Source organism: Balaenoptera borealis (genome assembly GCF_965194805.1).
Source record: "Balaenoptera borealis genome assembly, chromosome: 1".
In the NCBI taxonomy this organism is placed as follows: Eukaryota; Metazoa; Chordata; class Mammalia; order Artiodactyla; family Balaenopteridae; genus Balaenoptera; species Balaenoptera borealis.
The window spans coordinates 94,171,007-94,195,608 of NC_138860.1; the positions used below are offsets into that span (position 1 = coordinate 94,171,007).

At 52.6% G+C, this 24,602-nt stretch overlaps 1 protein-coding gene across 11 annotated transcripts in view; it reads left to right on the forward strand.

The window, feature by feature from the left end:
• SYT6 (synaptotagmin 6) overlaps positions 1–24,602 on the forward strand; it is a 68,555-nt gene that overhangs the window by 35,529 nt on the left and 8,424 nt on the right. For all 11 annotated transcript variants that reach the window (XR_014244796.1, XR_014244797.1, XR_014244798.1 and 8 more), the window contains exons 4-5: positions 19,679–19,799; positions 24,308–24,479. Coding sequence is in view for 7 of the 11 variants with exons in the window: in XM_082392518.1 (XP_082248644.1) it covers positions 19,679–19,799; positions 24,308–24,479 (293 nt within the window). In the remaining 4 variants the exon portion in view is untranslated. The remainder of the gene's footprint in view (positions 1–19,678; positions 19,800–24,307; positions 24,480–24,602) is intronic.

Here is a 24,602-nt window from a genome sequence, read left to right on the forward strand (position 1 = left end):
GAGGTTCTTCCTGCCCTGCCTCCCATAGAATGCCTGCTCCCCTCAGCCTGCTGGCTCCTCTCCACTTTCCCCAGGCTCTCTGCCTCAATCACAAACTATGCCCCTCTTTAAATTGCCCTGGGAAATTTTGTTCTTGCCAGCCCTTAAGCCCAGGCTCAGCTCCAGCCCCATCTGCAAACATTCAGAACCCAAGAAGGTATTCCACTGAATGACGGGTCCTCTTCCCCAGGAGCAGTGGAACCCTGAGACTCTTATATTGCCTTTGCTGGCTCCACCCTCCATAGAAGGCAATTGTGGTTTTAAATAGCATTTGTTTTCTCTTTTTACCTAAGAACTGCTATGGCAATTGGCATTCCTTGAGCCCACAAAGGGGCATGTAGGGCCGTCCCTGTATATGCAGGAGAGGCCCCTCTTTAGGGGGACAGGTGAAATTGCTACCTGAGATAGGAAGGGGGACCCACTTTCCATCTCAGCTCTCCCAGTTCTGCCAGTGGGCTGAGAATGAAACAGCCCTGCCCACCAAAATGAGGCCTAAGTGGGAGGCCCCAGGTGGTAGGATTGGATGAGGTTTCAGCCAGGAAGGATACAGGCTGTTAGGAGACCACAGATGAATGTCCAGAAAAGAGGGGGTGCCACTCCCCAGAAATGGGCAGACAGCTTCCAGGGAGGGGCCTGTGAAGTTGTCCCAGCCCTTTGGGCCTGGAGGCCAGTGGTGAAAGACTTCGAAGGCACCCTATCTGTGTGCCATTGTGTTTTCTGTGGTTATTTCTTTTGTTCACCCTCAGCATTTGGAGTTCTTTTTCACATTGCAGGGCTATTTCAGGGATGCGGTGGGAACCAGGAGTAGACCAGGTATGGGTCTACACTTGGGTTGGAGATTTAAACAGAGTGCAGAAGATGATGGGGCAGATAGAACTGAAGAGAAAACCCAAAAGGGAAGATGGGGCAGCTCAGGGTCGGGGGAGAAGGGAGGTACTGCTTCAGCCCTTCCCCCCGAGGCTAGCCTTCTCCAGAGCCCTTGTGGGGAGGGCTGGGGGGCGGGGTTCTCCCAGCCCAGCCCTAGAACAGCACCCGGCATGAGACTCCTTCCCCGCGGGGCCGAGCGATTCCACTTTCTGAGAGCCTTCAATTGACTCACATCCCTGTAGTGACACATTGGACCATGTGCTCGGAACAGTCCAGCTTCCAGAGAGAGGAAAACAGCTCTGGTGGTGTGTCATGAAAACACAATAAGCATGTCCCTTCTTAAGAAGTTGGGGACAGGCTGACTTGGTGACTGGAGGCACCTGCTTGAAAATGCTTTAAGGGGAAAAACATGGGGCCAAACTTTCTTCTTGCTTCTGGGCTGTTTTGGTAGGCTTGGGGAGAAAAAGGGGCCAGGGAAAAAAAGGCAGGCAGTGAGGGCCTTTGTAATTCCAATTCCTGCTGACAGGGCTTTTTTTTGTTTTGTTTTGGTTTGGTTTGGTTTGGTTTTAGTAAATCCTGTCCAAGGCTGGGCAGACACCCAGCTCACTTTCGGGAGTGAGTGCTCCCTAAGGAAAAATATTCCCCCAACCCAATTTGGGCAATGTTTACCAGAGAAACTCTGGCTGAGCAACTATTCCTCTTGCATGAGAGAGGAAGGGAGGACTCAGCAGGGTCCCCTGACCACCTTGGGTCTGGCCAGCTGGAGCCAGCCTGGGCCTCCCTGGGCCAGACCTCGGGCAGCCCTGTACACACGCGCGTGTACACACACACCTGCACGCACGCTTCGTCCATCAGACACTGGGGACCCAGCAAGGGGCTTCTTCCCATTCAATCTTGCTTGATTGGCTCTCTGGGACTCCAGTCCCCCAGAGAGAGACAACTTTTGGTTGCCCCGAGAAACTGCATTTGGAAAAGAAGAATTTCGGGAAGACCTTGTGTCCTGAAGATTATGCAGCTTGTGACGTACCCATATGGGTGACGATAATAAGCCCACAACTGCTTCCACAGGCTGTCCCCCACATGTTGAGAAGGGAGGATAAGGATTATCCCTTCACTCTTGGGGAAGCCGAGGCACTGATAAGGGAGCAGGACTGTTCAAGGCCACACGGCCAGCTCTGGTCTGTCAGTCAGGATCCAAGAGGCCTCCGCAAGGCATTTGGCAAACACAGTGCCATCCCCCAAGAACCTGCAGGTCAGCAGGACTGGGAGTCAGGAGACCAGAGTGAGAATCCTGCCTCTGCTGTGTGGCCTTAGACAAATCACATCACCTGTCTGTTTCCTCATTAGTAAAATGTGGGAAATAACCTGTATTTCACAAGGTTGAGGTGAAATGTCAATGAGAAAGGGCCTCCAGAGGTTCTTGCCGCAGTTGATTGTTCCCGGGACTAACAACAATAACACCTAATGTGTTTATAAAGCATGTTCCAAGTACATTATCTCATTTAACACTCTCGACACAGTAAGAAATCAGCATTTCAATTTTGTAGATGAGGCAAACTGAGGAGATTCCCTGGAGTCAGTTTTAAAGCGAAGAACCAAAAGTGAGATCATTTTCTTTAAAAGCTGTAAGACTGTAATATATTTTACCCTTCCTTGCCTCAAGGCAAAGCATTATATTCTTGTTTTAGATATTCTGGAAAATACAGAAAGCCACAAAAAAAGAAATGCAATGCACCATAAGCCCATTATCCCGAGATAACCTCCATTAACATTTTGATGAAATCCAAAATCTTCCCCTTACTTAGAAAAATCACCTGAAGGCAGTGAGGGACAGGAATGCTCTGGAGACCGAGAGAGGGTTGACGCGTTGTCTAGGTTAGGCCTGGACGTTTCTGGGATTAAGCGATTCTGGAAGAATTCTAGCATGAAGGGAAGGATGTGGTGTGGAGAACAGGAGGGGGAGACTGTTAGGCGAGCAGGGCCGAGGCTCAGAGGTGGGGTTGTGAAGACCAGGCTCAGGAACCTGGGCCCCCCAGGCCTGCCTTCTCACCATGGACCATGGCCACCGCTCATCTTTATCAGTGAATCCCTGAGTTCCCAGAGACGTGAGGAGTGGTCTCCTCTTCCCAGCTGATGAGTTTGGGACATCCTGGAAGACCCTCTGGGGAGCCCTACAGCCTCACAGTGAACGGCTGACCTTCTTCTGGGGCCCGGGGGTGGCCCTGGGGATATCACCTCTCCCTCTTCAGCCAGCTGGCTTCCTAGTGGGCAGAGCCCCAGGGAAAGCCTCCAGGTATGGGCAGTGTGGTCTGGCACAGCTCTAACCCCACCACGGCAGCATTGGGCCACTCTGAGAAACCCATCAGCAGCTCTGGGTATCTTCCCAACATGCAGGACTGGGTCGCAGCCAGCCAGGCCCTCCTCACCAATCCCTGGGTCCAGACCGCTCATGGGGCACGTGCCCCAAGGGCCGGGACCCCATCTTGCTATTAATAACAATATTACAAGTCCACCTGGCCCTTACATAGCACTATTGAATTTACAGGACCCTTTTACACACATTGTCTCATTCAGTCCTCAGCAAGTCTTCGCAGGGACATTATTCTAATTCTGCAGATAGAGAAAATTAAGCTGAGGCAAGACAGAGTGAATTGTCTGGAGGTTGCACAGCAAGTACTAAAAACTTTCATTTATTTGTGTCTGTCACTTTGTGTTGCTCTAAAAGGGATTTAGCTAGCTCACAAGACCTATAATATGATTACAAATAAACTTAAGACAACATACAAATGTGGCAAAAGAATAAATGAAAGAAAGTCAAATGGAGTCCAGAGACGCCACCACCCAGTACGTGTGCCCCACCATCCGAACGCTGTCCAGAGCAGACTCACACTTGCCTGGAAGCATTCTAGCAACTGTGTGAGAAGGGAAACCTAGTCACAGGGTTCTGTGTCCATGAAATAAGTATAAACCAGATGCTTGGGGAAAACAAAGCTACCCCCTGCTCCTGGGACCAGAGGGAATAATGAACAACATCACGGGGCCAGTTCAGAGCCTGGTCTTTGAACTCCAAAACCTTATGAACACCTCTAAGCTTCAGTTTCTTCAGAGGGGGTGGAGGTAATCATAAGACCTATTTCATGAATTTGCTGTGACATGTTAATGAGGTTCTTTTTAAAAGATTTATAAAAACGAGTAACTGAGATAACAGACGTAAAGCACTGTCACACACTGCTTCACCAGGGCTCCAGAAGCATTAGAGGAAACCAAAACACTGGGTAGTGAGGGTAATGGATGTGATCCCCGAGGACAACCTTTCAGAAAACCAAGCTGGTTTGGCACGGTGGTTGAGAGAGTGGCCCTGTGGTCTGGCTGCGTGGGTTTAAGCCACGTCTCCCTCCTCTTTAGCAAAGTGGGCTGGCTCATATCTTTGTGAATATCTCTGTGCTTGCGTCCTCATCTGTAAAATATGGGCAAGAGTAGCCCCTAATCTATAAACACAGAGCTCTTAGCCAAGTGCCCAGCACGCCGCGAGTGCTCGATGGGTGTGAGCTACGAGTGGGGTCTTGAAGGCTCTTCCTTTATAATCATCCTTAACTGTGGTAGCGGTTAGCAGTCTGTGGAATCCAGGGCTCTCGACTTTCCACTGCTGCCCCTCGGGGTCTCGTTTGTTTGCATGTCCCCTGTAGCCCTTAACCCGGGCCTTCATCTGTAGGTGCTCCATTCATACATGTGGAATGAAACTGGAAAGTGAAAGAAGGGGATTCCAAAGCGGTCTAGGGGTTAAAAAAACTCCATCTAGCATCAACTGGGCCGCCCAGGCTTTCAAAGCCTCTGTTTTCTGATCTGTAAAACGAGAAGGGATCTTGTAATATCCAAGGACCCTTGAGCTCTTATACTGATTATCACAGAGAGGTCTTTACTCTCGACCTGCTAATTGCAGTAGTTGCAGAAGGTGCTTGGCTAGGAATTCTGTAAAGAGACCCAGCTCCCACCCTAGTCTCTAAGAAGCGCGTGGGCCAAAACAGAGTGGCGGGTGCTCTGCAGAGCCGTGGGGAGTGTGGTCGGTGGAGAACGCAGGTCCCGGAATCTGTGATTTCCCGTTGCCTGGCCTGGCAGGAAGGGGCCCGGCTCAGCCTGAGAAAGGCCTACCTCCTTGAGGACAGGTGGCCTCACTGCTGCAGACAGGAGATGGTGCTGTCTGGCGTGACAGCAGAGGCAGGTGGAGGTGGGGTGGGAGGAGGAGCTGAGAGAGGACGGTAAGGAAAGCCGGGCTGCAACTTGCTTAAGGAGCCTGAGAGGTGGACCTGAGAGATGGGGGTGTCCAGGGAGCAGCAGGTCCCCTGGTCAAAAGCAGTCGCCCCAGCAAGAGTAGCGGGAACCCTGGGGATGCCCAGCGTGAGGGGCTGAGGCTGGGCTGGGCCACGGGTACGGCTGTGGGGTATGGCCTTGCCTTAATGCCAGGCTGGCCTCTTCCTGAACCCGGGGGCTGTCCAGGCTCATTCAGTGCCAAGAGGCAGTCCCTCCGGGAGAGGGAAGGAAGGATTTGAAAGAACGTCCGCTCCGGAGCTCAGGCAGCACTAGCCGTGGCTCTGGCACAGGGGCAGGCAGGAGCACTGATTCCACGATACCTCTCCTCCCCACCCCCGGGACTGCCTCCCAGCCTGAGTCTCACTCTTTGTTTCTGCCACTCTGCACTTGGTGCCTGGCAGAGAGGAAATAACCATTAGTGTCACCTGCTCACCAGTGGGAGACATTAGCTGGCTCTGGCAGAGCATGCGGCCTATAATTTTTGGAGGAGTTACAATAATGGAGCTAATTTGGTGTTTCATCATCATGCTTCTGGGTGAGCAGAGGGGGAAGGGAGGCCCTGGGCCAGGTGCAGAACAACCTCCCAGCACAGAGCTCTGTACTTCCTCGGGCAGCTTTAGGGGTCCTGGAGCCACGCTCCCTCCTCCCTTGCCCTCCTCTTCCACCAGAAGCTTCTCCTTCCAGAGGTGGATTGTCAGAATGCAGCTTGGACACTCCTGAGGCCAACCCCAGCCCGAGGCAGCGCCACAGCAGGACAAAGCAGGAAGGGGCCTGAGCGTTTGAGCAAGTGTATGAAGAGCCTGCTCTGCACTAGACCCCCCATGCAAGGGGTTTAAGTGCACACATTCGTTCATCTTCACGGTTAAGCCCATTTTACAGATGAGAAGGTGAGGTCATCTGGTACAACGCTTTCATTTTACAGCTGAGGAAACCGCAGCTCAGGGAGGCCCAATGACGCCCCCTAGATCACTCGGCCGACTATCAGCAGAGCTGGGATTTGAACCTAGGCCTCCTGGCTCTAAGTTCAATGTTACCTCTAAGTTTATCCTGTTGCTGGGGACACCTGAGCTGGTGCCTGGAGCCCAAGAAGACCCACAGGTGTCCTTCCCTAACCCCACTTATTGAAGATGCTGCTGGGTGGGGAAGCCCAGGGCTGGGAGGAAAGAATGAGGCAGGCTGCTAGCCAGCACAGCTTCCCATGGGCCTTGAAGTCAGGAGCTGTGGCCTCTGAAACCCAGGCTAGACGATGTCCTCGTTCCCACCCTCTACCCAGGGACATGCCCAGGGCAGCTGCCCCTCGTCCTCTTCCTGACTCAGATGTCCACAGAGCACACCTGGCCCCTCAGCCCACCAGGTGGGCTTTGGATAGCACATCCACTGGGTGCAGGGCCACCGCCTGCCCCAATATGGCAGGAGAATGATTGTATGCTCGCTGCACGTAAATCTTGACTTTTCTACTAGCAGCTGGCAAAGTCTTTCCTGTGGTTTCCTCATATGCCTCCAAATCAGGGGCTTAGAGCAGCTGCCCAACAGGGAACCACCCTGAGGATGGCTGATGCTCGTTGTCAGAGAGGGTTAGACAAGTTCAGTGGCGTTCACGGTTATGCAGCTGGAATGTAGTAGAGTAGGGATTTGAACCCTGGGTTCTGCCTCAAGTCCCATGCATCCCCCATTGGTGCTGTTTTGCAGCAGAATTGTGATTCCCTCCCCTCTGGTTGGATGAAGAGCCAAGACCTCAGCTTCCCACCAACCCCCCCAATTGAGAGTTCTTTGTTGATGACTATTGTGGGTCTGGATGAGGGCCACTGAAATGCCTGGAAACTTTAGAAGGCCAAGGACACTGGATTTCCCAGCTTTGGAGAAGGGAAGGAAGTCAAAACTGATACTGTCTTCAAGACTGTGAAGGCATAATGTCTGTGTTATGATGAAGCAGCAGGTGGGAACTAGAGGGAAGGGTGTAAGTAACCTGGGAGGCACTGGGTTGGACGTCAAGGAGAATTTCCTGAGTTCCAGGATGATGGAACACTGTGAAAGGTGTGAGTGAGATGTGTTTAAAAGAGGCCTCAGTTGTTGAGTTTAATGTGGTCCTGCTTGGAAGCTAGGATTGGATGAGTTGACCAGTCACTCGTCGTCTCTTGCTGCCTAGTGGCACGTGGAGTTGTCTTGCTCCGATCCACAAAGATCCTACACCAAGGGAGTGAATCCCAAGATATGATGCTTGTAACTCTCCCAGGAGGCCCACAGGGACAGCAGACCATCCCCTCGCCCCACCTTAAGACCTGAGGAAGCTGGAAAACAAAAGTGAGGAAAATAACTCCAACTCTGCAGGACACAGAGGGAAACACTTTACCTGCCCAAAGTTTCTTCATGAAGGGTTTCCTCCCCCCAGACCTGGTGTCTGCACCCCAGAGAAGTTCAGGTGGGAAGATCCGTGCAGAGAGAGCGCAGGGTCCTTCCACTGCTGGCCCGGCTTCCTCCTCTCCCAGTCTTCTTGCATGAGGCTGTGTCCACTGGGTGAGATGATGACATATAGGTGCATTTCGTGAGGAACGGCTGACTGAGGATGCCGGCACTGGCTGGTTGAAGTGAGCAGGAGACGGATCCCCTCACATCACACGCTTGTCCCCTTTCAAGAGGAAGCAGACTGGGGCAGGCAGAGAGAAGCAATGACTCTGAGTCTCAGAGCCTTCCTCTTTAGGGCTTCTTGCTTCCAGAACACTGAAAAATTTTGCTTTCAAAACCCACATGGGAGGGACTTCCCTGGTGGTGCAGTGGTTAAGAATCCCCCTGCCAATGCAGGGCACACGGGTTCAAGCCCTGGTCCGGGAAGATCCCACATGCCACGGAGCAGCTGGGCCCGTGCACCACAACTACTGAGCCTGCGCTCTAGAGCCTGCGAGCCACAACTATGGAGGCCACGTGCCACAACTACTGAAGCCCGTGCGCCTAGAGCCCGTGCTCCGCAGCAAGAGAAGCCACCGAGATGAGAAGTCCGCACACCGCAAGAGTAGCCCCCGCTCGCCGCAACTAGAGAAAGCCTGCGTGCAGCAACAAAGACCCAATGCAGCCAAAAATAAACAAATAAATAAATGTATTAAAAAAAAAAACACCCACACGTGTCGTTAGCCCACCTGATCCTCAATAACCAGGGGCAGAAGGTAGGTGCAATGGAGCACAGTTCCAGAGGAGGCTGCGTGGCACGGAGGAGGAGAACAAGGCCTCAGAGTCAGCAGACGGGAGTCCAGACCCAGACCTGCTCGATCCCTCTGAGACCCTAGGTGATTACTTAACCTCTGTGATCCTCAATATGGCAATAATTGTGGGTTCCTCCCAGGAATGTTGTATGAACGAAATGAATTAAGTACAGTACGATAAGTACCCAGCATGGGCTCTACAAACAAGCAGAGGCTCCATATCTGTCAGTCTCCTTCTCTCTTGACTTTGGCTTTGATCACGAAAAGAAGGAGACAAAGTGGAAGCAACGTCAAAATCCCGGCCAGAGTGTGCGTGCTCAGTTGGTTCTTCTAACTCCACAAGGCAATGGTTCTCAGCCCCTAAGACTTCCCTACAGGGCTTGTTAAAACATGGAGTGCCAGGCCCCACCCCCTGTGAGGGTGGGCCCAATAATTTGCATTTCTGGCAAGTTCCAAGTTCTGCTGCTGTGTCAGACCTTTTTAGAGCGCTATCCAGTTTTCTTAAACCATCTAAATTTGGGTGAGGCCCCTTCTTGCTAAAACTCAGCTCTGCGGCGTGACTGAGGTGCCTAGGGAAAAAGCGAAGGGTGGTGGTGAGCTAAGCGCTCCAGGTGGCTCAGCGTGGCTTTGATCCATTGGAACTTTGTTCGCACCTAACCAAGGAGAAGAGACCCTTCTATGATCCTAACTTTTGCTTGGCAACACTGATATTGAATGACTTTCGTCATACTCCGTGTTGCAGAGGCTCTAATAGGGTCTTGTCCAGGGCAGCCTCGGAATCTCCTCGTTTGCCTTATGCTACAAACCGAGGATGCAGAAGAATCACCTGGGAAGCCTGTCAATCATTCGCACACGTAGGTCCCACCCTCAGAGATCCTGACTCTGTAGACCTGGGGCGCAGCTCAGGCGTCAAGTCCCCACCTCCCCAAGTGAGTCCAACTCAGGAGACCTCCAGACCACACCCTGAGCAACAACTTATGACGCTCCACCCTGAGCTGTTACCCACATCTCGTTACCCACAGGGACACTGCCGGACAGACCCGAGGCTGAGGTTATGCAAGGGCCCACACCCGTCCTTTTCACCGCCTTCTAACCAGGTGCACCCCACGAAGCTGAGTTGCTCATTAATTCAACAAATATTGGTGAGCCTGTGTTATTTATTTACCAGGCACTGTGCTTAGTCCCGGGAATATAGTGGTGAGTAAAATACGGGACAGGGACCAGGGTAAGGTAAGCAAGGCACCAAGAGGGCAGAGTGTATGGAAGCATTCGCTCTTGGAGGCATGCGTGAGTGAAGCTAAGAATGAGGGCCTCCACCGCCTTTGCTTTTGCACCCTGGGCGCTTTGGTTTACTCTGCCCTAGTCCTGGCCCTGGTGAAACAGACCCAGTCCCTGTCCTTTGGGAACACACAGTCTAGAGCAGGGGCTGTGGCTTTGGAGGAAGCGGCCTGAAGGATGAGAGGACACCTGCAATGTGAAGAGTTGGGAAAAGAATGATCAAGCAGAGGGAGACAAATGTGCAAAGTCCCGGGGGCACAGTTGAGCTGAAAGAGCCTGAGGGCCTAATGCGTAGTGAGGAGGGCTGAGGCAGGGGGAGGGGGAAGGGTTGGGCCCTGATCATGTAGGGCCCCTGTAGGTCTTGGGAAGGGTTTTTGACTTTTATTCTACCACAGGGGGAAGCCACTGGAGGGTTTCAAACAGAGGAGTGACATGGTCCATCTTACAGTTTTGGAAGTGCTTTCTGGCTGCTGTATGGAAAGCGGGGCAGGAGAACAAAGGGAAGCAGGGGGCCTGTTAGGAGGCTGTGGCATGTGAGCAAGTAAGACAGGATTTTGCCCTCTGTGTGGCGCTGGAGGTGGAGAGAGGTGGGTAGACTCAAGATTGAATTGAGATAGAATTGACAGGGCTTGAGGTTGAACTAAATGCAAAGGAGCAAGGAGGGCAGGCATCAATGATGAGGTCTTGTTTCTGCCTGGAGAAACTGGATGGATGGAGGGGCCATTTCCTGAGTTGGAGAAAACACGAGGAAAATGTAAACAGAAGAAGCTCAGAGTTCACCCTGAGCATCTGAGAAGTTTGAATTTCTATGAGATATCCAGGATGGGATGTCATGTTGGACGTATGAGGCTGGAGTCTAGAGGAGAGGCCGGTGAAGGCGCCATAAATTCGGGGGTCACGAGCATGGGGATGGGCGTTAATGCTGTGGGTGAGTGAGGAGAGAATGAGTGTTTAGAACCCACTGCTTAGCGGTAGGGGCGGGAGGAGGATCCGGCAGGGACTGAAAGGGGTAGCTGCAGATGTGGGAGGAGAACTGAACGAAGAGAATGCTTTAAGAGCAGCGTGGGCAACTCCATGAAAGGCTGCAAAGAGGGTCTTCAGAGAGGAGCCTCATCACAGCAAGACCCAGAGGTCTGGAGCATCTGGAGTGTCTGGAGCAGGAGACAGGTGAAAACCTAAACCTTCAGGTCAGCAAAGATATGAAGAAGCTAAAGCCCCCATCACTGGTGGTTCAAGCACGTGCCCTTGTCTGGCACCAAAGCCCTGCCTGTTGGCATCCCCAGGGCACCTGTTTGCAGAAATGTTCCTCTGCTGTCCCAGGAGACTTGCCCCACTCGGACCAGGGCAGCTTCCCTCCTGCCGAGAGCCCTGCGGCCACAGCCCTGCTCGGGCAGAGAGCAGATCACTCACCGCTGAGTTGCCCGCCCTTTCCGGGCGAAACTGACAGCTGTTTGACAGCCACGTGGCAGGACAACTTGAGGCAAGAAATGAAGACAGATTCTCATCATTAAGTTCACTAATGTGCCATTAACTCCTGTCATTAGTGAAGATGGATGGACCAGAGCGGAGGTGAAGTCCTCGACCCTGGCCTCTCACAGACAAGCACCCGTGGTGCAGACTTTTCGACTTGACCAGGCATTGCCTCCATCTCTTCTAGAACTTCCCCAAACTCTGCTCTCCTCAGACTCCTTCCAGCCCCTCATAGCTCCTCTCCCTCTCTACCCACTTTTTTTAAAGTCATTAGGAAGAGATCTGTACCTCCCAGTGTGATTCTGACTCATGGATATTTGCCCAAAAGTAATGGTGCGTGTGAAACACTAAACCTCTTTGCAAGGGTAGGTTCACGAAGGAGAGGCTGTGAAAAAGTTTCCTAAATAAAACCATCTGTTTCCCTGAAGATGTTCAGATAGAGAAACACTTGTCTCCCACTGATGTGCTGTAGTGTCTCAAGGGGTCCCCCGGGACCAAACCCACCGTGAGGGTCTCCCTCACCTCCCCGCTCCCTGTGAGCTGGAGGGCCTCCTTCTCCACGGGCCGGGCCGGGTCCCAGGCTTCCAGTGTCCACAGCACAGGCTGCAGCCAGAGCGTATGGAGTTCGTTGAAGGCGCCTCCATTCTGCTAGATCATTTATTCATAACGCTGCAATGCCCTTGGGGCAGAAAACACTTGAGAGAAAAAGCAGGCGTGGAAGTCAGAACAAATAGAAGCTGCCCCAGCTCCCAGCAGGGAGCCCGAGCAGCACAACAGACACAGCCCGCCTTCTACCCCGGCCGCCCCCAGCATTGGGCGTTCTCCCCAGCCCTGCAAGCCCAGGCCCAAGGAGGAGCAGGGAACAGCCCGGGGCTCACAGCCGGATCCGCTCCCCTCCCCCAGCAGAGAGCTGATTCAGCCATGCGGGCTCGGGCAGCCGGGGTGTCAGTCTCCGTCCTCCTCCGCTGCATCCCCTTCCGCCAGCGGGTCACCAGATCCTGCTGATTTCGTCCCAGATGTGCCTTGCCGGGCTTCAAGGCGTTCGTAACTCCTGTCCCCTAGGCCATTAGACCCAGGGGCCATGGGAGACACCCCAAGTCTGACCAGAGGAGTGAGAGGAGGTGACCCAAGAGGAGGGAACAGGACAGCTGGGCTGGAAAGAGGAGTGTTGTCCGGGACAGTCAGAGGGAGGGAGAGGTTATTTCAGGCAGTGGAAAGAACAGGGCGAAGGCATGAAGGTACAAAAGAACCTGGAGGGTTTGGGAGGGGCAGTTATAGAGAGGCAAGATGCCGTAGTGCCTGAAACTGTGGGCTCTCGAGCTTGGCTGCCTGGGGTCACATCCCAGCTCCGCCAGGTAGTAGCTGTGGGCTGGGCCAGAGGCATAGCCTCACTGCACATCAGGGTCCCCATGGAGAAAATGCAGATAATCATAAGGCTTTTGTGAAATTTATATGGCTCCGTACGTATGAGCACTTAGGACAGGACAGCCCATAATAGGGCACCTGGACCAGAATGGTTGGCAAGAAAGGCAAGGGCCAAATCATGAAGGAACCTGAATGCCACACAATGCTGTGGGTAAGTGATTTTCAAGCTGACTCCTAGAAGCTCCAAGGAGGGGTTGAAGGTAGGAGCTCTGGGTGCTTTGTCTCTAAGCCACTTTTCATCCATTGTATATATTTGGACTTCTAACAATATTTCATTTGAAGAAGAGTTTTCCAGTTACAAAACAGGTATGGAATGGGGAGCCACTGAAGGATTCTGAGCAGGAGAACGACCCCCTGTTTATAGCAAGGAGGATAGATCAGAGGGGTCGGGGGGAGGGAATCAGAAAGCTGGGCGGTCCAGGCGAGAGCTGGTGCGGGTCAGAACTAAGGCAGTGCGGGCGGGAGGGGAAGAGAGGGCCTCAGAGTCTGCGGACTCTTAGGTGGCAGAACAGCATGGCGGAGTACCTGACTGGGTGTGGAGGCTGCAGGCGGGCGAGGAAGCTAGGATCCTTCTGGCTTCCACTCTTCCCCCGGCCATCCATTTTCTGCAAGCCTGCTGAGGTCCTGCTTTTCACAGGGGAGAAAATCCAAACTTCTTTCAGGGCCTCTGAGACCTGGCCCTGTCTCCCTAACCCGGGGCTCCCCAGGACAGCGCCTCTCAGCCACGCCGTGTGCCACTCCCGTGGCGCTCCTCACTTTCCCCTCCTGGCAGGCCACCTCCCCCACCTCAGGTCAGACCGGCCTCCTGACCCCTCTGTCTAAACTGCCCCCCCGCCATTCGCTACCCTCTGTCCCGGCCCTGGTTCACCCAGCACCTTCGGATACTCTCTTGCTTACTTTATTTTTGTCTCCCTCCCCCAGAATATAAGCTCCTGGAGGGCTGGGACTCCGTCTGTCTCACCACTACTGTCTCCCCGTATTTGGGAACCTTTAGTAGGCGGGTGACGAATGAATGACACACGTGAAGATGGTCTCTGGTGTGGCGGTCTGGTTGGAGGGTGGTGCGGTGGGCTGAGAGGGAGATGGGGCAGAAGACACCTGCAGGGTCAAGGGCAAGCTGCTAGGTGTGGGCCCTGAGGCAGACACGGTGGGCCCTGCCCTGTTCACAGCCTTGTCTGGGCTGCTCTTGCCCACCCTGCGTCCACGTTGCCCTCTAGCCACGTGGGACCTCCGCGCCTGCCCCCTGTGTCTTTGTGCGCCCGCTGACCCCCTGCCTGGAATGTGCTTGCTTGTTTCTTCTGCTGTCAGCTCCTTTCACTCACCTCGCCGGATCCTACCAAGTCTCACCCCCTCTGGGAAGTCTACCCTGGAATCCCTCGCAGAGTTTATTCCTCCCTCGTCTACCTCCTACATCTGTCCACACCTCTCTTCCAGGGCTCACTGAGCAAGCCAGATACCACTGCTTACCCACGTGCCTTTCTCTCCCCTGCCCCTGCACCAAGACTGTGAACTCTTGATAACAATAGTCATTGTAGTTATAATAATTATAATAGCAGCTAATGCTTCCTGAGCGCTTACTCTGTGCCAGGCACTATGCTAATCGCTTTACACAAATTACCTCGCTTAATCTTAACAGTCCTAAGAGGTAGATACTGTTATTAGCCCCATTTCACAGATTAGAAAACCAAGACCGTGAGAGGATTAAAGTAAGCCACACTCCTCATAAACGTCAGAGCTGGAACCTGGACCCAGAGCGGCCTGACCCCAAATCCATAGGCTCAACCATTCCTTCATCAAGCCAGTATTTCCTGAGCTCTTACTGTGAATCAGGCCCTGGGCTAGACGTGGGGGTTGATGATGAGTAACACCAAACCCTATCCCTGCTCCCAAAGAGCCCACCATCTAATGAGGACACAGCATTCATCATATAATCCCCACAATCAAGGTAAAGGTCACGGTCGTGGCGTGGGCTCTGAAGAGGTCTGGGGGGCTGTGGGAGCGGTCCCGGCATCCAGCCTCCACATCTGACTCACCTCTAACCCCACTTCCAAGCCCCAGGCCTACACAGAGGGATTGCTCACTGGCCGTTTCTTTACCCATTGGAGCCAAACTCGCTTCCACCCCATCTCTCTTCCAGCCCCCCAGCCCCAGGGTAACTGAACAGCACTTCCTGCCCAGTGCTTCAGAGATCCTTTTACTCTCCTGTGGCTTTTCCGAAAGTGTAGCAGATGCTTCTCTGCTGATGATGGGAAATTCAGACAAGCCACTTAATGATTAAGAGACTAGAAGTGTTCTCTAAGAGATGGGGAAGCATCGTTCTTGTTTCGCTCAGCCTGGATTCCCAAGACGGACGCTGAGGCATTGACGCCGCTCATTGCCTATTTAGGAGGAAGAAGGCTAGCCCTGGAGAAGAACAAAAAACACTTGGGGGGCATTAGGAACCGAAGGAATGAGTGTCTTTGAATTTCAAAACAAAGTTGCTAGATACCTTGAGGTGGGTAATAGACAGACACCAGTTAGGCATCCTTGGGCCATCTCAATTGATGATGCCTGACGATGGATTTTCCAGTTTGAATGCTTGGTTTTTATGGCTGGCAGGGACCTTAAGGCTACAACATCTAGTGCAACGCCCTCAGTTTTACAGACCGAAGCCCAGAGATGTGAAATGATGAGCCCGACATCTCTGGGCTAGTTAGTGGTGGAGGGACTAATGCCCAAGTCTCCGGACTTGTGGTTCACTGCTCTTTCCCAGGCAGTCCACGGATAGGAATTTTTTTTCTATGCCTAGGGCTGTGTGAGTGCATCAAGGGGAGAGAAGTGCTTTAATGAGCTGTTGCAGATGGGCAGCTGGGGAACCAGCAAGGGCAGTGTGGTGCAATAGATGGGCCTTTACAAATCTTCCTGCCCAGACGCCTGGATACTGCAGCCAGGGGAGAGTGCTACTATAACGGGCGGCAGTGTAGCTTGAGAGGCTGCGTGCATGTAAGGACAGACTGCTCCAGGAGCCGACATCCTGGCTGCAGGCCTACCCCCTGCAAGCATTAGCCAAGACGCTAACCAGCCGCTGCTGGGCTCAGACCCACCCTGTCGGCCCCTGGGTTAGCAGTCGAGAGGGCCAACTTGGATTCTGCTGCTTTCTGGACAGCAGTGACCTCCCCAGCACCAGGGAGCTCCTTACCAGTCAGGGGCCCTATGGTGGCCTCCCCTGACAGAGGGTGAAGATGAAAGCAATAACACACTGGCTGTTCTGCAGCCCCTGGTCACCCCTGGTTTTATTAAAGCCAAAGTCGCGAACATCCCTAATGAGGATAAAAGGCTGGCAAGGTGCACAGGATCTGGGGCTGAAACCCCCTGAGAAAGGGAGTGGTGCCGAGAGAACCCAGGAAGGCCGCCCATGGGGTCAAGCTGGGCCCGGCTTTGCAGAGAGGAAGGTGGCGACCAGGAGGTGCTGGCTCTGTTTGCTTAGCTCCATCTATTTACTCAAAAGTAACCCATTTATTTTCCTTTATCAAATAACCCATCCTCTCCTGCCTACCTGTGCAGGGGAATTAATACCCCCCTTGATCCATGGAGCCAGGGGCAGCTATCTTGCCATCAGGTCCAGCGAGGCCCGATCACCCACAGCAGAAGGTCCTGGACTGGGCTTCGGGCCCCCCGGCCCCAGTTTCCTCTCTGCGTCCAAGTCGTAGGGGGATGTGGGCTCACGCCCTTGGCCTGTCCGGGCCTAACGATGCAGGGTGGAACTCACTGTTCGGTGCAGGGACCGGGATGGGGGTGGGGGGTTCCAAACCTCGCTGCAGACTCAGCACCACGAGTGCCCCCAGCTGCCACAGTTCTACCACAAAAGGAGGGGGCCCACTGGGTCGGTGCTCTCCCTGGAGGGAGCCATCCGTGAGGGCAGCCCATAGCTCCCCAGGTGATACCGTTCACCCCGAGGGATCTCCTACATCCCCAGGCAAGTCTCCCAAGCTCACAAACCAATCAGCTCAGACTCCTGCGACAAGACAGCCTTCGAAGGCTCCAGAGTAGCCATGTGGGGAAATGGTGACAGCAGCCTTTTGTTCACCCCCCTCACAGGGGGGCTCTAGGAGCTTCCAGATTCCTTACCAGGGCCCTAACATGATCCGGGCATGTGTGTAGCTCCTCTTGTGCTATCGGGCACCCCTGAAGCACAGCAGGTGTAAAGCAAAGCCCCTGCCCCTAAGGGGCCTCCAGTCCCTGGACGGCATGGGAGGGCCCAGCTGCAGCAAGGCAGGGACTCGGTAACCCCTGTGAGCAGCTCAGGGACAGAAAGTGCTGCAGGGGTGTAGGGGAGATATGCTCTGTGTGGGCTGGACCCTGGGCGGGGATCCCTGTGAGGGGCATGGCCCTGGGCCCTACAAGATGCATGGGATTGTCCAAGCAAAGATAAGAGGAGGAGGCATTTTGGCCAAAGGGACCAAAGATATACCAGCCAGTTGGAGCACAGGGTTGGCATAGAGGAATAGAGAGAAATAATCAGGTGAGGAGGGAAGACAGGACCCAGTTGTTGAGGGTTCGGAATGCAAGCTGGGAAGATGGGCCTTGATTCCAGAAGCCGAACAAGGGGAGCCACTGAGAGCGTGCAAGCAGCAGTGCTGGCCTATGAAAGGCTTAACTTCACCAAATAGTCATTTCCTCCTGTGTGCAGTAGGGATACTAAGATCACCTAGCTCACAGGGCTGTGGTGAGACTCATGGAGATAATTTAGCAAAGGATTTGGTGCCTGGTACGCATGCAATAACCTTGGTTCTTATTCCTGTTATTGAGTCTGAAAGGGTTTCTCTAAGTCTGGGCAGGATTGGAGAGTTACAAGGAAATAAAGGGAGCTGGGGGCCACCTTGTACCTCGGTGCCCCCTCCAGAGATGGAACATTCAGCCAGGTGCTCTGCTGACCCGACCCCTGCTGCATGAGGGGACAGTCATACACCCACAGCACCTGTCACGGGCCACTTCCTGTGTCTCCCTGAGGGAGAGGGAGATCCTGGTGCCTTCTTTTAACCGGTTACACCCCACTAAACATGGTGCCTCTAGCAGGTTCTCAGCAAATACAAACAGAAGAACAGGTGAAGTTGTGGTCTAAGGTCTAGAGGAGCCAGGGTTACCTTGAGATGCTCCCTAGGTGGGCTGGGAGGGCGTTGCTCTCCTAAGGGTCGGAGTCCAGCTGTGTCTCCCACCAGCCACGCAAGCCTGGTTGGGCCTTTACACCCAAGTTTAAACACTGAGTTCTTCTCTGTGAGATGGAGGGAATAATGACAATGCACCCTGCCTTGCACAGTGGCTGTGAGCCTCAGAGGTGGAGCTGCCCGTCACAGAAGAGCTTCATGGGGCACAGGAGCTCGTGGGTGTTGGTCTTGGCTCTTGTGCTGGAGTGGGGGTGTGGGGGTAGCTCTCTCTACGGCGTGTCCAGCTCTGCCCCAGCCAGACACCACCCTTCCACCCCTCACACCCACCCCCAATACCCCCGCCCCCTCCACCTCTTCACCCAGGGAGCCGGGAGGATTCACCAGCTACTCCTGGGATTTGATTCACCAGTGGGTTAAAAAAGGACAAATCCTGGGCTAGGGAAAGGGTGGGTATCAGTGCCACCTAGGGGAGAGCATTGGGACCACAGGCTCTGGAAGGGGTGGCGGGTTATTCTCCAGGTGAAGCCAAGTATCAGGGGTCTCGGAGTCCCCAGTAGAGGGTGGTTCTTTGTGAGGAGAAGGGACAAGAACCTTGGAGCCACCCTTGACTGCTCTCTTTCTCAAAAGTCACCTCCTCCAGGAGGCCTCCCCGGCTAGCCTGTCTAAAATTTCAACAACTATGGCCTCACCCATGAACATTTCATATCCTCTTTCCCTGCCTTATTTTTTTCTCCTTGATCCTTTTTACCAACTTACTTACCATCTTTCTTGTCCTTTGCCCTATTAAAATGTAAGCTCCGTTAGAGCAGCGATTTTTGTCTATTTTGTTCTTTTCCATATCTCCAGTACCCAGAGCAACACCTGGCACATAGCAGGTGCTCAATTACTACTTGTTGACTGACTGAGTGAGTGAACAAATGGATATCTGCATCTGAAATCAGAGCCACCCCAAACCCCGACCTCCTCTTCTTCCACCCTGGGTCTGGGAGATTTAAGAGAGGAAACATCTCCATGGCTTGGAGCCCCACATCAGCCTCAGAGCCTGAGGGAGAGGTTTTGCAGTGACAGCACCCTCCTCCACCAGGCGTGGAGCAGGAAGAGGAGACAGTCCAGCAGGGTGCTGTTTAATTCTACAGCTGGACACGCTTACCATCTTTGACGTTTTCCTGTTCCCTGTTGCTCAGAAACTTCCTAGGACTGGGATCCCTGGTCATGATGATTCTAGGGGGCAGGAGGGGCAGCAGAGTGTGTGCTCCATGCTGGGTTCACTTCTGAAGCATGACCACATTTAAGGACAAAGCGGATCCAAGACCTGGCACAAACTTGGAATGACGAGTGTACGTCTTCTTGGTCAGCACCATATCCTGGGCAGGTCCTGAGTCCCTGTGCTTCCACACTGAAGCCCAGAAGTTGGAGTGCTAGATGTGTTTCAGGAGAGGCTAGGAAGCTGCCAAAACAGAGGGACTCACAAAGAATGACTGAGCTGAGAGCTAGAACCAGATATGTGGGGAGAGGGGACCCCTGATGGCCAGAGTGGGTCTTGTACAGAATACTGTCATGACCCCAGGCCAGGCAGGGTGGGGAGTCAAGGGGTCCAGTGACTGAGAAGCCTAAGTTGGAGAATAGGGCTGGACCCCAAAAGGCCTGGTGGTCTGGAGGCTGCAGCCAAAGGGCATAGGTAGGGCAGGTGAAGCCAAAGCAGGAGGGGGAGGACCAGGACCAGAGTCTGATCAGAGCTCAGAAGGAATACTGAAGGGGACAAATTCTGCTGAACAGCCAACGTTGTTATCATTGCCTTTTATACCCAGTGACTCTCAGCACAGAGGCCAGAACGTCAGGCCTTAAAGACATAGCACTCTCCCTCAGAGAGCCTTCTCCTGGGCTCCGGAGTGGCCCTGCAGCTGCACTGGAGCTGCGTGGCCCTCATCTGCCCTCTTGTCTGCTTCTTTGCAGGAAAGCGTGGATTTGGGAGAGATCATGTTCTCCCTCTGCTACCTGCCCACAGCAGGCAGGCTCACCCTCACTGTGATCAAATGTCGGAACCTCAAGGCGATGGACATCACAGGCTACTCAGGTACCTCTCCTACCCAAGCACTTGCCAAGTGGCCTCCCAGCAGCCTAGATATTAGGATGTGGAAAGATGTTCAGAGAGAAGGGGGAAGAATTGTCAGTATTCTTCGAACAGGAGCACGGCCCTGAAGGCAAATGGCCTGGCTTTGAATTCCAGTTCTGGCTCTTCCTTGTGGTGTAATGCTTTGGTTTCCTGATCAGAAAAAAAAAAAAAACTTACACAGGTTGCTTTAAGGATAAATGAGTTAATTCACATAAATGCTTAGAAATGTGCCAGACACATAATAAGCAGTCAGTAGATATTAGCTATTACTATCATTCTTTCTCTTTGAGGATGGAGAGAATAAGAAGCAAATAAATAGGAGAAAAAAATTAAGGAACATCTTTCTAGTTTGTGTGAGGCCTCAGGACATCCAAGGGTTATGTCAAGTTTGAGTGTCTTAAGTGTTTGTAGGTCTGCGCAGCGACAGCAGCCCTGCAGACTGAGTCAAAGGAACAGAGGCGCTGAAAAGCAAAATGCACTTGTATTTGAGGTTTTCCTGCAGGGCTCTGGGCCTCTGTCTCAGCACCAGGAGAGCTGCTAGGTACAGCAGGAGAAAGAAGTCCTGTTCTAGCAACCGAGGAGATGCTTGTTTGGATGCAGCCTCAGAGCCTGCAGCCTGGACCCGGTGTCAGAGGTTTGATCCTTTTCCACAATTCTGCAAGTCATTTGTCAGAGAAGGTTTTTGAGTTTTGATATAACAGAGGAGTCCCAGGAGCCTCCTTCCCCGTGTCGGCTCAAATTAGCCCAAGGGATGGCGTAGAGCATCCCCAAGAGCCGGCACGTAGAACAGCCTGGGCTGCACTCAGTAGCAAATGCAGGGAAAGGCTTGGTTTGTTTCCCTGGACCCCTACCCAAGAGACTCTTCTGGAGATTCCAGTTAGCAACATAAATCCACGCCAGAGGTGCCTCTGAACTTGGCTGGGAGTATATGGAAGATTTTTCCTTTTACTCATTAATTATTTCCTTAGTGTAACCACAGTTGCCATAAAGAGGTGACCGTCCAGCTGAAAACATCTGGGCCCAGGCCCAACTTGGTGCATTTGGAAGAAGATGAGATATTAGGCCTTGAAATATGAGGTTTCAGGGAAGGGTGGTCAAGAAACGCTGAAGTAAGGTGTTATCAGTTGTGGCTTTGAAGCCCTCAGAGCCTCTGCTCCCAGCCCGCACTGTCTCTCTGCAACACTCATACCTTCCAGGCCAAAAGCTGCCCCAGGTAGCGCCTGACCCAATGCCTCTAGCGCCTGCCCTGATGCATCTCCTTCCACTGAAGCTACCACCACATGTCAGGATGTGGTGAGCAGCTTAAAGAACCTCTTCCAACACGTGCAAAGCTCTTAGGCAGCAGGAAGCTGGCTTCCTCCAAAAATACAACCAATGTAGATTTCATTTTAATATCAAAATAAGTGTGTGCAGGGACGGAAATTCACTGAGGACTCTCAAGACTGCTGAAGGAAATAGGATGTTGCTACCCAAGTCCCCACACTATCTCCTCTGGTGTAATTAAATTGATGTGCTAGAGAGAGAGCTTACAGCGAAGCCGCCAAGGTAATCGTAAAGGCTGTTCCACATCAGAGGGTTGGGGGTGAGAGACTTTTCTCACGCTAAGTTCTAACCTCCCTCTCATGATTGCCTCTCTTTTCTACCTGGGTTTGGAATCTGGTATTAAATCTCAGCTTGATTCTGAAAATTCAGGGGTCCTCTTTTTGCTAGGGATTTCTATTTTGTTCACTGAGGTAAGCAAGTGTCTGGGACAGTTCACGGGACACAATAAGCATTGAATAAGTCTGTATTGAATGATGAATGAATGAATGAATTTATAGGATAAAGAACTTTGTCAGAGGGTGATGCAGTGGGGACACACCTGCCAGGGGCCTCTCAAACTAGATCTCCTGTTTTGGAGGATAAGTTTGAAGTTGCCTTCAGCCCGGACTGCTTTGATGTTGGACTAAACTAGGGAGTGGATGGAGCTCATTAATTGCCTGTTCTTGATTTATATGACTTTGACCTCTAAAACCAAGGATCTTCCTATTCTCCTTGATCTAAACTAGTCGTGAATCAATTCTTTAAGCCTATCCAGTAGAACCATGACAATAAAAAATAATAAAAAATAATAATAAGGATCAGTATACCCCAAAGGAATGGTGAGTGAGTAAACACACCCACCTCTGCCACATCTGGTCCGTACTGCTTTGAGTCTAGTGGTTACAAATGTAAACTGTGGAGTCAGACCTAAGTTGAAATCTTAGGCAAGTTTCCTGATCTCTCAAACCTCAATTCCCCTATCTATAAGAGGGGGATGATGAATATTTTATAGGGTTGACATGAAGTTTAAATGACATGATATGTGTAAATCTCTTAGCGTGGTGCCTGGCACATAGTGCACGCTAAATTATGATGGCCCTCATGACGAGGAGGCTGAAACACACTGCTGGTCTTTGTGTCCCCTCCCTCAGCTGCGTAAACATCATAGGCTGCTAGAGGGGAAAGGGCCTCAAAGGTCGTCTGGAGCCAGCATTCCGTTAGAAGCACAGGCTTCTGCCCTAGAGCAAAAACCTGAAGGAAGAGCCCTCTCTCTGCTTAGCCTCTTGGATGATGGTGAGAGTATGGGTTCCTTCAAGGGAAACACCCACTGACTTTTATAAATTAGATATGCCTCATACGAGTGACTAGAGGTGGGGAAGGAAGCTGAGAATTTCCCAGCTAATCATCAGGCATTTGCCTAGTGGCCCATGGGACAGGTGGCTCTGTCACACCTTTCCGAGCCTGGCGACATGGAGGTTTGCTCTGCTGTGGGCGTGTATGGAAACAGGCATGGCAGGGGATGAGGCAGCACTTGGGCAGCCTCAAGCCTGAAGACGCTTTCCAAGGCAATGTTCACACTTCAGGAGCATAGAGGTTGCCAAGTTAACAACAGGTCTCGGAGGTAGCTATCCCACCCATCTGCTTGGACCTAAACACTGTCCGGGGCGTATCCATAGAGAATGGAGCTTGCGGACACGAGAAAGCTATCTCACAGCAGTTCTAGGAACTCCTCCTTCGTTTTTACTGAACATCGTCCTGAGAGAGAACCCTTGCAAATGGGTCGTCAGAGACAGCAGGGTGATTAAACACCTCATGGTCTCCCCAGGTCCCCCATAAACCCAAGTGCCCCCATGGCTAAGGCACAGCTGCTGCTGTCACGTTGGAGAGTCCGCAGCACATGTGGGCATCTACAGAACTGCCTTTAAGGCTTGAGTTTCTGATCCCATGTCACAGCTCTCTGTAGCTTCCCTAAAGCTGTGTACCTCTTCTGCCACCCGAACAATTCCCCAGGGAGCATGAGCGCCTCGTTGGGTACTTGGGTGCCCAGGAGTTAGAGCCATACGCCTGTGAATGAGGAGCTGGGAGCGGCTGCTTGGTCCGCACCTCCTGACAGAGTCACAGGAGCCCTGGCTTCTGGGCAAGCAGGTGTCTCAGCACATCAGTGTCTCAAAAGCTGTTATTACCTGTGAGTTGCCCTCCCGTTTCTTGAGTTGTGCAGCATTAATAACAATTATGACGGTGACTGAGACACCTGAGCGATGAGATACAATCGGTGTCACTTCACTTGGATGAGTAGAAAATTTCAGGGTAGGAAGCTGACCATGAAATACCCATTCAGAAAACTAAAGAAGAGACAAGGATGGGAGGCACATGGGAGGTCAGTAAAAAGACATCTCCTCGAGGGCTGGAGAGATTCCAAGATCCCACTGAGAGATGAAATGGCAGCCGGCCACCCTGAGTCCCAGGAGGCCGCCTCACTCACTCCCCCGACCACGGCCCCCTCCTCTTCCACTGCCCAGAGTGGGCAGGAAACAGCTTCCGGGGAGGCAGAGAGCAGGGCTCCTACCCCCTCCCTGATGCCGGATGGAAATGAGCTTGATGGGACAATGAGACCCATAATCCTGTCCTCAGGTAGGGAGGACCGGACAAGCATCATGACTGTCGCTGTTCATTTACTCTGTCTCATTGCTACTCCTTGGGTGTCATCGATTCTATTTTTACCCACTTTATGCTTTGGTTAATAATGCTGACAAGACCCCCCAGAGAAAAGGCTCCAAGTAGGTGAAAGGAACAGAGTGCCTTTGTTCAGCTTCCCCACCCTTTGGAGCCAGCCAGCCCCCATGGAGCTGAGATTTAGGGCCATGAATGGCATACCCACAGGCAAGTATCCTGTCTGATTTGGGGCCAGCTTCCCCATTAGTGAAAGTCTATTAAGCACTCTCCTAAGAAGCCTGAGGTCGCCAAAGACTCTGTGTTTATCAAGCACAGAGCATCCGCAGAGACAGGTGTGCTACATAAATACAAGGTGGTTTAATTATTTTAACAACCCACTGATACCATCTGAGAATAACAGTAGGTCTGGGGCTTCCATCCTTCTGCTGCACATGATGTTTAAGGACATCTGTTTAACATGCTCCCTTCCCTTCTCACTGCCCCCATTGGCACAGATCCATACGTCAAAGTGTCCCTGCTTTGTGACGGGCGGAGACTGAAGAAGAAGAAAACCACCATAAAGAAGAACACCCTCAACCCCGTCTACAATGAGGCCATCATCTTTGACATTCCCCCGGAGAATATGGATCAAGTCAGCCTGCTCATCTCGGTTATGGATTATGATCGGTAGGTACAGGTCCCTGAGGGCCACGATCCCCTGCCCCTCGTCCCCACCCCAGTGCAGCACAGGGCTCTTTGACCTTGGACCTTGTGGTTCATGGCTCAGACACTCATTGGTCTCGAATCTAG